Consider the following 11,737-nt stretch of genomic DNA (forward strand, 5'->3'; position numbering starts at 1 on the left):
TGACTGGAAGAGACAGGTGCCGTCCGAGACCCCTGCGTGTGATGGGCAAGGCAGCACGACTCGTGGGAGTGTTGGCCTCAGTGTCAGAACTCAGAGGACTATGAGCTCGCCCTCTCACTGCTCGTGGTGACCCAGAGCGGACTGGGTAACGCGACGGGCAGGCAATCCAGGATGTTTCCGGGAAGGTAAACACAAGAACGGGCAGATGATGCTCGTGCTATTTTGCCAGACAGAATGGGATGGCCTAGCATTTGGCCACGGTCCAGGAACAGCGGATCCACCAGTGTAGGATGTATTCATGTGGCCCGAGCGCGACATGCCGAGTACAGGCAGAGAAGGGCTCACATATCGGAGGGCCTAGGTATTCGGAGGTGTTGCACTGATCAGGGCCATATCTCGCGACCGGATACGAGTGGCTTAGTAGCACACTGTGGCAGATACGAGGTGCAAAGCTCGGACAGCGTGAGCGTGCGCGAGTGAGTGTGAACGGTGAACGCACAGACCGGGACGACACGTCCTCAATGTGGTGCTGTTTGGTCCTCGCCTAAAACGGCAATTGCCTCCGGACCGAGTGAAATCACATGAGCAGCTGTCTGGCCCGGTGCGATCTCCGAGGGCTTCGTGTGAACACGAGGCTCTCGGACGCCAGTGGCTGTCGCAACGACGCTCCGGGCGCTTCTTTGTCCCTCTGTCAATCCTGCTTTCGTCCGTGTCTCCCGCAGCAAATTCATCTGTTCTGGGTGGTCTGTCTCACGTGTGCCAAGCCCACGACGTGATGCACCCATTAAAGAGCTCAGCCTGCACCGTCCTCTCGCGGCCAATACCACGCAACGGAGAACATACAAAAGCGACCGCCTGCCGCACACCGACCGCTGGAGCGAAACATCCAACAGCACGTATACTATGTGAATGGCATCAAGGAATAGGCCCGCGTCACTGGAGTCCGTGCGCTGGAAGCCCACTTGATGACCGTGACTCATCGCAAGAGAAGCACCAGTAAGGGACGCCGCAGAAGTTCGCAGTAGCGGGCATCTGATGCCGCGTGCAAGCGGACCTGAAACGATATTCCGGGGCATGCCCGTTTACCACGCACGGGCCACCCCGGCGAACTATAACTTGGCTGAGGCCTGAAGTGGTGTCCTTCCCGCCATCAGTGGCTACGTCCGAAAGCCCACCTGTACTCGATGTGAATGGTGAGCCGTCCTTGCCCGGGCTCGTTGCAGAAACACAGTCCTCTCGCTCGGCGCCGACGATGCGGGTCTCGTCATCGATGTGTCGGTGGTCCGGTCAATGCCTGGTATCAGTGTGCGATCCATGGGTGAGTGCCATGGCATGGTTTCTGCACCCCGGAGTTGACTGACGCGCTACTCGGGACACTTCCGCAGTCAGCAAGCCGAGCTCATTGCTGCGACGCGCAGCAACCACCTCACAACGCACCAATGTTCGTGCATGCACTGTCCAACTGCATTCGCACCTTCACATAGCTCATTCGCTACGACCCGACACTCGTGAGATGCCACGTCACACGGGTCCGAGACGAACGGCGACCACCCGTTGTCTCCAGCCGCGTCAGCTTTCGTCTTCAATCGAAGGCTGCCCTCGCTCCATGCTGATCGCAATTTCCTCCCGCAGAAATATATTTGCTTGTACCTACGTAGATAGCCTCACGCGGACGGGGCACCGCGTCCACCCGGCGCGAGCTGCACAGGACATCCTGCGCGCCGTCTCTGAGGCCGTCCGAGCGCAAGCTGCTGCCCCATCCATGTGCGGTCCTCGAGAGCCCATACCCCCCGCCGGTACCGTCCACGGCGAGGCCCGCCGACCGCACGGGAGCACGCGTTTTCCGACCGAGGCCGTCCATGTGAGCGCCTGCGCCCACGGACGATCTGTGCTGACCCGGTTCGTCGGCCGTGGCGCCGGCGTCGAGGCGACCAACACACCGTGCGCGTACCAGCCGGGACGGAACACACCCACCGGGGCCGCCACCGACGAGCGCGGTCGGCGCCTCGCGCCGTGTCCGATGCAGGGTGCGCGTTGGCCGGTGCACGCGAGGGTGCTGCACCCGACCCTGAGCAGTGTCTCGCGTGTGCACTGCGCCGTCCGGCGTGCTCCGCGCGCGTGTGGTGTCGCGACGACGCACCTGCGTGTCCTCTCTCCCCACGGCAACCAGCCGCCTGCCACCTTCGCTCCGTCACGCGTCGTGCTGGGCTGAGACGCGCTGTGTAGCTCGGGAGTGGGATACCCCCGGGCGCGATGATGTTCGAGGGGTGGGGTGATCCGTTGCTTCGGGGGTAGAGGTGACATGGGTGGATCGGAATAGTATACTATGAAAGTGGAGGGGAGACGTGCCGGGGAGTGATCTCACAACGATGCCTCAGGCTCGCTGACCTCGTCCTCGGTTCTCCGAGCCTCGCAAATCCCTCTGTTTCCGACTCGTTCTCTCGCTCCGCAGTCACTACGCTTGCTGAACTCGTTTCCGCGGTTGCCTCGTTCTCGTTCCGTGGTTGCCCTCCTTGTTCCGCAGGTTCCTGTGCTCGTTCCGCGAGCTCCTAAGCTAGCCCTGCTGATCCTCGTACTCGTTCCGCGAGCTCCTACGCTCGTTCCGCGAGCTCCTATCTCGTTCCGCGAGTTCCTATGCTCGTTCCGCGAGCTCCTAAGCAGGTCCTGCTGATCCTTATACTCGCTCCGCGGGGTCCTATCCTCGTTCCGCGAGATCCTATGCTCGTTCCGCAAATCCCTGTACTCGTTCCGCGAGTCCTTGTCCCCGATTACGTGGCGCTGCGTTCGTCCGAAAGATTCTTGATCCCGAGTCGGTCAACACTGACTGACCCAGGGAGCCTCTCCCCGCTCCGGCGAGTGTATGGGGAATGCGCAAGCTATGCTCGCAGATGTCTAGATTCAAGGTCCGGGGAGAGCTAAGGTATGTACAAGTCTTCGTGGCACTGTATGCCGCCGAAGCTGACTAATAGTAGGTACTTGCTATATATGGTAAGTAATGCGAAATCGCGCGAAGTCCATCAAGTACAGTAGAGATGGGGTATCGGAAGGAATAGCGAAGGCTGTCAATGTGCTCGGAGGGAACGGCACTGACCAGATAGCCCAAAATAAGCGATATACGTACTGTCCGGGCCTATGTGGGAGGCACTCCCCACATCTCCCCCTTACTCGAATTGTGACCGTCCCCGGTCACCTACTCCCCGCAACAACACTGCCTAACCGAGAGCGATCCACTGCGACATGAATGACGCGAGTCCGTCCGCTCGATCATCTTCTACCCTGCGTCCTCGAGTCGCGTCGAAACCGCGCATGCGATCCTCATCCTTGTCGAGCCAGCCGCAGTCTCGTTCCGCCTTGGCAAACGCCCTCTCCGTGTCTGCCCATGGCAGGTATTCGACAGCCCAACGGATCTCTTCCTCCGGGTGATGGGAGCTGACAAGTAGCTCGTCGCCGCAGACCTCTTCCGGGTCCCTGAGCTCGGTGCACTTGACGAGTAGGCACTCTCCGACTAGTCCGTGTTTGTGTGCCACGGTTGTGCTGCTTGAGGTTATTGGGTCGGCCCTCGCATACTTGCACCCCTGGTACGATCCTTCATTCCGGTCGGTACCGTCTGGGGTGTGTCCTCGGGCTGCCCTTGAACTGCGCATGAACCCGTCTTGCAAGCGCCGATCTGCCTCCGCTACCGCCTTCCTCGCCTCGTCGCGCGGAAGATATTCGACGATCCAATGCCCACAGTCATCGAGGTGGCAACAGCTATCCAGCTCGTCATCGTGCTCTTCCTCCGGGATGCTGAGCTCGGCTGACTCCAAGAGTAGGCACTCTCGTCGTCCACGTTCTTCCGCGTCGATCGCGCCGACCGGCTGGCCACTAGGTCCGGCTCCTCTCCGACGCCTCTTGTGCGGATGTTCTCGGTTCGCCGGACTATGCGCGTCACAGATTTGGTTTCCTCCGACTCGTCGACCCGGGCCGCGTGCTTCTCCAGTCTCGCACCGTGTCCACTGCTCCTCCCTCTCGCTCTCCGAGACCACGGCCCTGAGTCGTACGCGCTCGTGTACACGGTTCCGCGCTAACCATTCATTCTGCTCGGTGTCTTGTGTGGTATGTCCTCGAGCTGCCCCTGATCTGCGCACGAACCCGCTACGCAACCGCTGATCTGCCTCCGCTACTGCCTTCTTCGCCTCTTCGCGCGAAAGGAACTCGATGATCCACTGCCCGTGCTTGTCGAGATGACAACAGCTTCCCAGCCCGTCATCGTGCGCTTCCTCCGGGATGTTCAGCTCGGCCGACTCAATGAGTAGAAGGCACTCCGAGTCTCGCGGTCCACGTTCTACCGCGTTGACCGCCCTGTCCGGCTGACCGCCAGGTCTACCTCCTCTCCGAGGCTCCCCCATACTCGGATCCACACTCTGTGGCTGCTCACGTTCCGCTGGACCGTGCGCGTTCAAGTTTCCTGGGCCGCCTGCCTGCCCAGTCTCGCACTGCGTCGAGTCCTCGCTCCTTGGGCAGGCGTAGCCCTCATCCTGATACATAAAATACTTGTCCTTACAGTACAGCTCTGATACATAAACATTGTAGCTCGCAGATGGCCTGTGGATGTATGAGCGACGTGTGAAGTGATGTACAAATCATACATCATATCGTAGAGGCCTGATGTATCAGAGCATGCAGCGATGTATGAATCATACATCGCGCTACAGACGGTTTATGCATGAGACCTGGTAGATTGATACTGACTGTATATACTATTATTGGTTAGTCCCCTTCATGCCGAACAGCTTGGAATGGCGGCGCCGTTCTTATGCCCGGCCGGGACTGCGCTTGGCCCCTGCGGAGACGTGGTCCTCCTTGTGCCAGATGCGGTCCAGCGCTGTTCCTTCCAAATCGGGCATGCATCCAAATCGGGCATGCGTCGGGCGCATAGCGCGCTGCCCGTTACTCGCTCACGCGCTGGAAATACTAGGCTGTGGTCGCCCCTCGCGTGCGTCGCGGTGCGTATTCATTCACCGTTCATGATGTCTCTCGCGAAAGCACTCCACTGACTCGTGCCGAAGGGAGGGATTACAGTACGAGTGCTACGAAACGGACTTAGCGCTTACGAGTACCTTGCATGACCGTGGGACAATGCACAGTCCTCGTCGTTCTCTAAGTCTCAGCTCGGCTCACTGGTAGTTCCCTCTACGAACTGCGATCACTGTTCACGGTGAGTACCTTCTTTCATTACAAGGAGTGAGCTCACGATAGAACTACACTTTCCAGGTGCTCACCACTCGCCGGTGAAGAATTCGAAGGAGGCTGAGGACGTAGGCTGAGGACGTAGGAGGCTGAGGACTTAGGAGGCGAGGACATTGGAGGCGAGGACGTTGGAGACCTGGTATAGCCGTGAGTGGTAAGCAAACATTGTACCGTGAAGTGACTGTATGATACACGGTACAATGCTGAGGGTTGTCGGCGCTGTAAAGCCCCCTCATGACTCCTCGTAAACTATCTCTCGATCGCATTCCAAGTCCGTTCCGCAAGACAATGGTCCTCAGCAAGCAACCTCAACTCGTTCTGCATGTCATTCAAGAAGGTATAGTATATACAATTATCGCAGTAAGTCCGGATGCAAGATATTCGTAGCCCCCTTTCCAACGACGAAGACCAGCCCTTCATCGTTCTACTTACGCCTTTTCACCGCGCCTCCCTGGTTCTGTGCTGCAGGCCGCTTCTTCCCCGCTGCCGTCTCCATCTCTATCTCCGCGTTCTGTACACTACTCTTCCCTTTCTCGGGCCTGACAGGGGACTCATCCGGACGCATCGGGCGCCGACGTGTACGCTTGGGCCTACCCCGCTCACCATCGTCGGTGTCCGCCTGCTCATTGGGCATCGTCATTGAAGATGCCGCGGCCGTCGAGATCTCTGGATGCACGTCGTCTCTGCTCATCTGGCCACTGTTTCCACCAGACGGCTCTCCTATCGTCGCGTCGGGCGGATTGCGCAGGTGAGTTGTCGCATCCGGCGGAAGGCGTAGTTGTGTTGTGTTGACGGGCAGAGACGACGTAGACGGGGACTGAAGCACCATGGAGGTCGAAATAGCAGACGGTTCCTCGGGCACGGCTGCTGAGAGAGGGTCGACATGCTGCGACAGAGAAGCGTCGTCAGCGCCCCGTATACTCGAGACGGGCGATGAGAACTGACGATAGGCTGATTGTGTAGCCTTCGCCATCATGACTGAAGCCGCAGTCGGAGCATTGGGTGCTCCTTGGTGTGCTATCTGACGACGAGGCGGGTCTGCTTGTGGGCGCCGAGGTACTGCAGATGTCGCGACAGGAAGGTGAGATGGCCCAGGTGTCTTAGATGGCTCGGAAACTGACGACGACCAAGGCTGCAAGATGGGGGTATGGACAGGCGAAGGCTGCGAGATGGAGGGCCGGACGGGCAAGTCCCATTGCGACGCGGGTATAGCTGCGTTCCTACCAGAGGACGTGCTCTGCCCTTGTACTGACGTATATGACGCAGACGTCAATGGGTCCGAGTTCGGTGGAGCAGGGTTCCAAGCAGCAAATGGCCCAGCTGCCGGTGAAAAGTCCACATTGGACGAATGCGAGGCTGGGAATGTCGACGAGGAGGACGGGAAGTTCGTCATGGACGGCGGAGCCAGGAAGTCCGCGAAGGACGATGGGGCGGAAGATGGAAAGTTGGTTGACGACAACGGTACGTTCATCGAGGAGGACGACACTGACATAGGGCCCATGTCAGATGGATACATTGAGAAGGTTGCCGAGTCCCCGAATGCCGGTGTGCTCGAGCTGGCGTGGACGACGTCGCTGCCGTACATCAATCCATCCGGTTGTATGGACCAGAACGATGTCGGCGCCTCGGGCGCAGGGACAGACAATTGCGGGACGCCAGAAGAGATCGCAGGTGGGATAGCCGAAACGTTCGTGGGAGGGAAGTCGATGAGGGAAAAGTCGATCGAAGAATAATCAATGTCATCCTCGTCCTGGTATAGTCCGTCTAACTCCCCAGCGAATCCAGGCACAGATGGCATCGCGCTGGACACGCCGTGTAGTTCAACGACCGGTCCGTCCGCTGCTATGACATCTCCACTCTCGTCCACCACTGACACAGGCAAGGGGAGCAGCGAACTCGCATCGCCCTGACCAACAGAAGACGGGAGCACCCCAGCAGGTACATGATGGGACGAGACGCGATCTAACAAGCGCATCTCGGTAGGAGTGTCCGTCGCAGGTGACGCACGGGCGGCGTCTTCCTCGCCTCCAGAGGCGCCAACCCCAGCGGGTTCTGTGGCCGGCGACCGCTCCATGTTGGTGAGTGTTGGCTCAGTGCTGGGTGGTACTTGCGGCGTCGCGTTCAGTTCCTGGCTCGAGGATGCAGGTGTCGACGGCACATCTGGACTTCCCGGGGTAGACGTGAGAGGCGGGCTTGTGCTCTGCTTCGATTGTTGGCGAGAGCGGGCGTCAGCTAGGTAACAAGTAAGTAAGTGATGGCGCCTCTCATATTCCTCTATCGAACTCACCTATCTCTTCTTTCACATATTCGAGAAAGGGTCGGACGAATTGAGACACAAAATTGCTCATCCTGCCGATGTTATATTCGATATCGTCCCCTTCCTGATGAAAACTACACAACGTGAGTTCCGTGGATGCAGTAAACGTGCAATACTCGCTTACGCAAGGCTCTCGATCTGACCATCGGACCCGGGCACTTCTCCAGCAGCAAGAACCAAAAAGTACCAGCCCGTCTTACGATGAATCTCGCGGAATAACTGTCGAAGAATTGCAGGTAGGTCCTCGATCACTCTGTAGAAAAGCTTGCTCAGTTCACCACATGCAGCTATTGGCATCGGCGTACGTACGACTGGCACACCACAGCATTGATCGTGTTCTCATCCGCGTCTTCGTCCCCCTCTTCACCGTCCTTTTCCGAAGTCGCTGCCATTGTTCGAAGCGCAAGCATATCCGCTTTGATCTCAGCTTTGATACTCTCGGTTTCGACCTTGAACTTCTCCTCGGTCTTAGCCTTGATAATATTGAGCCTCTCGCCTCTCGAAACGTTGGTGCGCCCCTTCAACTCTTCGTCCACAAGTGGTTTGACCCGATCGTCATAATACTTACGGGAGTATACCTCGATCTCCTTCAGGCCACGAGACGATTTCTTTTTGAAAAGGTTTGCGGATACCCGCGTCGACGTCGATTTTGCTTTCCGATTTTGCTGACTACTCAGGTTATTAAACCAGTTATAAATTTGCTTCGGTACACAGGTCAGCAGACTGTTGGTCATCGTGACATACGTGTGCGTACCTTCTGACGACTCTGAATGGCTAATTGTAGCCGCTCATTTTGTTCTTGTGACAGCTCACCCTCGACGTCTGGAAGGACCCTGGGTTTCTCCGGGAACGCGGCGAACCACTCACGGTACACTGTGGGCCAGAACCGCTGCAGACTCTGCGATAACTGATGTGTCCGGAACGTGTCCACCTTCGACAGCAAGAAGGAAGTTTCTGCCTCGGTGGACCAGCGTGTCGGAGCCATGAAGTGCGGATCCGGGTGCGGCGATGTGTCGCAGCTTAGTCTATAGCTGCAAACCCTCATACATCAGCGAGCCCGTTCTATATAAGGCAGCGCCAACAAGCTGCCTCGGCCCCTTGGCATGGACGGTACGAAGTCGATTTTCACGCAGTTTGTCAGATGTCGCACGAAGAACTGACGGTGTCATACGCAGTAGTACGTTAGCTTCTCCAGCAAACCGCATCAAATTGGTGCGGGTGCTGTTGCTCGACCAATGGCTCAACAGCCGGCTGCTTGGAGGTCTCGACCCTGGAAATGAGTCGCGCTGCGAATAAACCACCGTTAGCCGAGGCATGAGAATCAAATCCAGGTAAGGTAGTTGTTATCGCCGCAACTGCATGCTGATAAACTTCTGTCATCGGCTGTTGCGTGTAGCGCATAAATGAGCCGAGAGGGACGGTGCGATCTTGCAAGACCCCATCTCCCAGTCATTGCACACACTGCCGGCATCACCATGGTGAACAAGGGGAAAAACGTCGACAACCCGCCTCCGGACAGCGAGCCGCGGTTCACTTTGAACCAGTTGCAACAACTCCTGGATGCACTTTCGCTTGTCCAGGAGCAGGAAGGTAAGTCCCGTTCACAGTTGCGACATCCGTCCAGGCATGCTAAAGGAATTTGCAGAAGAGCGTCAGATGTGGCGAGATGTAGACAATGAAAACCACCCGAGTATGTGCAGTCGGAACGGTTAGTTAGGCACACATTACTGATGTTTGACAGCGGTTTCGGCGCCGTTGCCATCGTCCTCAGCTGCCGGCAATAGCTCTCAGGGTGGATGCGGTGCTGCTGCGGCCCCGGGCTCTGTTCCCCTCGCGCGACCTGCACAGTCGACGGCGGGTAATAGCGGTGCCGGTCGTGGAACACTGCCGGCTGCTGCTGGCAGTGACGAGCACACCGGCACGAACTTCGGGAACCATCATCGTCCGATCGAGGACGCCGAGTCCGGTGGCAGCGTCGGGACTGTTAGGTGGTACTGTATCACACGTGGCCAGGCCGTTGGAATTTTTCGTGACTGGTACAGCATTACAGTTTCTCTCTGAGTCGCGACGCACTGATAATATTCGCCCAGGATGCTGGTGGCTCCGTTGGTGATTGGAGTGCCGAACGCGGTGTTCCAGCGCTACCCGACATTCAGCGCTGCGCTCGCGGCGTTTATGAGGGCCGCTTCAAACGGGACTGTTGCCGTCATCATGTAGTCTGGACATGTGAGGCTGGGGCTTGCTCCATCACTACGAAAATTTCCCTGCTCCTCATGCCGTAGTGTTTGCCCACATGCCGCGTCCTCGTCCCTCAGTATCCTGTTTGTATCATCTTCTTGGCAGCTGTAGAACCCCACTCCGAGCCTCGTTGTTACGCTTGAATCAATACACGTGCTTGCGTACCCTCACACTGTACTTGCTCGAGAATGGGACGACGGGCGAAGTATCTCACTCTTGCAGACAAACACGCAGCCAAGCGGTCTCAGCAGGCGAAGTATAGTGCAACAGGGCGGTAAGAGCCTTCATCGTGCAATCATCTCGTCATTGCTAAGTTGTCTTGCAGCGGGAAGGCTCAGCGAGCAGCACAGAGCCGTGTCCAGTACGCGTCACGCCACGGCCACTTTCCAACCCCGTTTCCCCAGAAGATCGAAGGGATATCATTCGCCGTTCTCACCCATGCTAGGAAGCCGTTTCGAATCCTCGTGAGCTCAACCGAGTGTTCAGATCTGGGCCTCTATACACGACCCTACAACCTCGTCATCCCCACTCAGTACTCGAAGGATTTCTCAGAAAACGACGAGCTGTTTACAGACGTAGATCACGTCCTGAACGAGCTCACACGGATTCTGAACTCGTGGCAATACTGGCTGTTGAAGGAGAGCGGGCGGGAGAGGTATGCGCTGTTCAAGACGATCGGAGGCAAGGGTCTGGCTGAGAGACTACAGGAGGAAGTGGATATACGGCTGCAGAGCTGGGTGGATGCGGTACCGAAGGAGATCTTGACGCAGACGGCCGTTGTGAGGGTGGTCGGTACTGAATGGGCGGCGCGAATTGTCTGCTGCCTGGCGTTGGAACTCCAGCTTCTGGAGTCGAGTACTGTCGAGTATGAGCGAAGTTTCTATAATGAATCATTGCCATGGCAGATGTTGTACCACAGCCCCGTATGCTAGTTGAATGTGATACAACAATGCAAACACTTGTCCAGACTGAATGACTCGCCAGCTTGTGTCGCTGAACTTCCGAACTGTATCCCGACTCTCCGCAACGCAGTCAGTATCTTGATTGTATACTCACACTCGGGCCACCAACATGGCGAGCAAGATCTTGAGAGAAGTTGGTGTCAAGGAGTTAAGTTGTCTAGCCAGAGTATTGCTCGTCGCAGTCGTACAATAGTCTATGCTACTACTAGTAGTCACTACTACTCCATGACCTCGAATCCAGTTCTGTTACGTCCCGTTTTGCTGATATATATGCCTGGGTTCACTTTTGAATGATCATTGTATACAAGTTCATGTCTCATTGTCCCTGTAGCGGCCTGCACGTAGGGTTTACACACGAAAACATATCCTGGCCAGCATCCCGCTGACCGCTATCTGGGCCCTCATTGGCTAGTCGATCTGTTGTAGCCCGAGCGCTCACTGCCAAAATAGGCAGGCTTTACACCTTCTGCTTGACGGCGTCTATGAAGGTTCTCTCCTGTTATCTCTACCGAACTCGCTGTTGTCGCCAAACAGTCAACACTCAACGCGCCTGTCACCATCGACAGAAGAGGATCTTTGTCATCTACCCTCTATCTCCCAAGCTGGTGAGTCCAAATCGGGTCCTCAAGCACGCTCGCGACTTATCTCCTACTACTACACGAAGTATACCAGCCGATGCTTCAGGGAGCGTCGTGATCAGTGACGAGACTCCACGAACACCCTGCCGTCATCAAGGTGAGCTCGTTCTCTATGAGTAACCACCCGCAGTTGTGAATGCCCTTACAGGTTCCGGTTGGTTGGGGGCTCGCTATCCGGCAAAAGAACTCATGTCAAGTTGAAACACCCGCTATCACGACACCCTGTTCCTCAGATCGTCGATCTGCTAGGGCGTCGTCTTTTGGGTACTCTCAGGCTAGTGCGTGAGTTGCTGAAACTTCCCTGTCAGTGACTCTCCGGTCTGGGCATGTATGGAGCAAACAGAGTTCAACGG

General features: G+C 57.0%; 4 protein-coding genes across 4 annotated transcripts; 2 read left to right on the forward strand and 2 right to left on the reverse strand.

Moving 5' to 3' along the window:
- Window positions 1-2,763: 2,763 nt before the first annotated feature.
- Window positions 2,764-4,388, reverse strand: B0H18DRAFT_1214381 (uncharacterized protein; the record flags this gene model as incomplete). Its single annotated transcript, XM_048036573.1, has 1 exon — window positions 2,764-4,388. The coding sequence occupies one exon, from the start codon at window positions 4,386-4,388 to the stop codon at window positions 3,213-3,215; it is 1,176 nt and encodes a 391-aa protein (XP_047888708.1). The 3' UTR covers window positions 2,764-3,212.
- A 1,265-nt stretch (window positions 4,389-5,653) lies between these two features.
- Window positions 5,654-8,531, reverse strand: B0H18DRAFT_1123294 (uncharacterized protein; the record flags this gene model as incomplete). Its single annotated transcript, XM_048034667.1, has 5 exons — window positions 5,654-7,461; window positions 7,517-7,620; window positions 7,671-7,799; window positions 7,856-8,247; window positions 8,301-8,531. The coding sequence occupies 5 exons, from the start codon at window positions 8,529-8,531 to the stop codon at window positions 5,654-5,656; spliced, it is 2,664 nt and encodes an 887-aa protein (XP_047888709.1).
- Window positions 8,532-9,021: 490 nt separating this feature from the next.
- Window positions 9,022-9,763, forward strand: B0H18DRAFT_1123295 (uncharacterized protein; the record flags this gene model as incomplete). The annotated part of the gene is made up of 4 exons (XM_048034668.1): window positions 9,022-9,136; window positions 9,192-9,236; window positions 9,288-9,582; window positions 9,637-9,763. The coding sequence occupies 4 exons, from the start codon at window positions 9,022-9,024 to the stop codon at window positions 9,761-9,763; spliced, it is 582 nt and encodes a 193-aa protein (XP_047888710.1).
- Window positions 9,764-9,972: 209 nt separating this feature from the next.
- Window positions 9,973-10,716, forward strand: B0H18DRAFT_1123296 (uncharacterized protein; the record flags this gene model as incomplete). Its single annotated transcript, XM_048034669.1, has 2 exons — window positions 9,973-10,058; window positions 10,110-10,716. The coding sequence occupies 2 exons, from the start codon at window positions 9,973-9,975 to the stop codon at window positions 10,714-10,716; spliced, it is 693 nt and encodes a 230-aa protein (XP_047888711.1).
- Between the last annotated feature and the right edge of the window lie 1,021 nt (window positions 10,717-11,737).

The sequence above is a fragment of the Fomitopsis serialis genome, assembly GCF_022376445.1.
Source record: "Fomitopsis serialis strain Sig1Antser10 chromosome Unknown B0H18scaffold_94, whole genome shotgun sequence".
NCBI lineage: Eukaryota > Fungi > Basidiomycota > Agaricomycetes > Polyporales > Fomitopsidaceae > Fomitopsis > Fomitopsis serialis.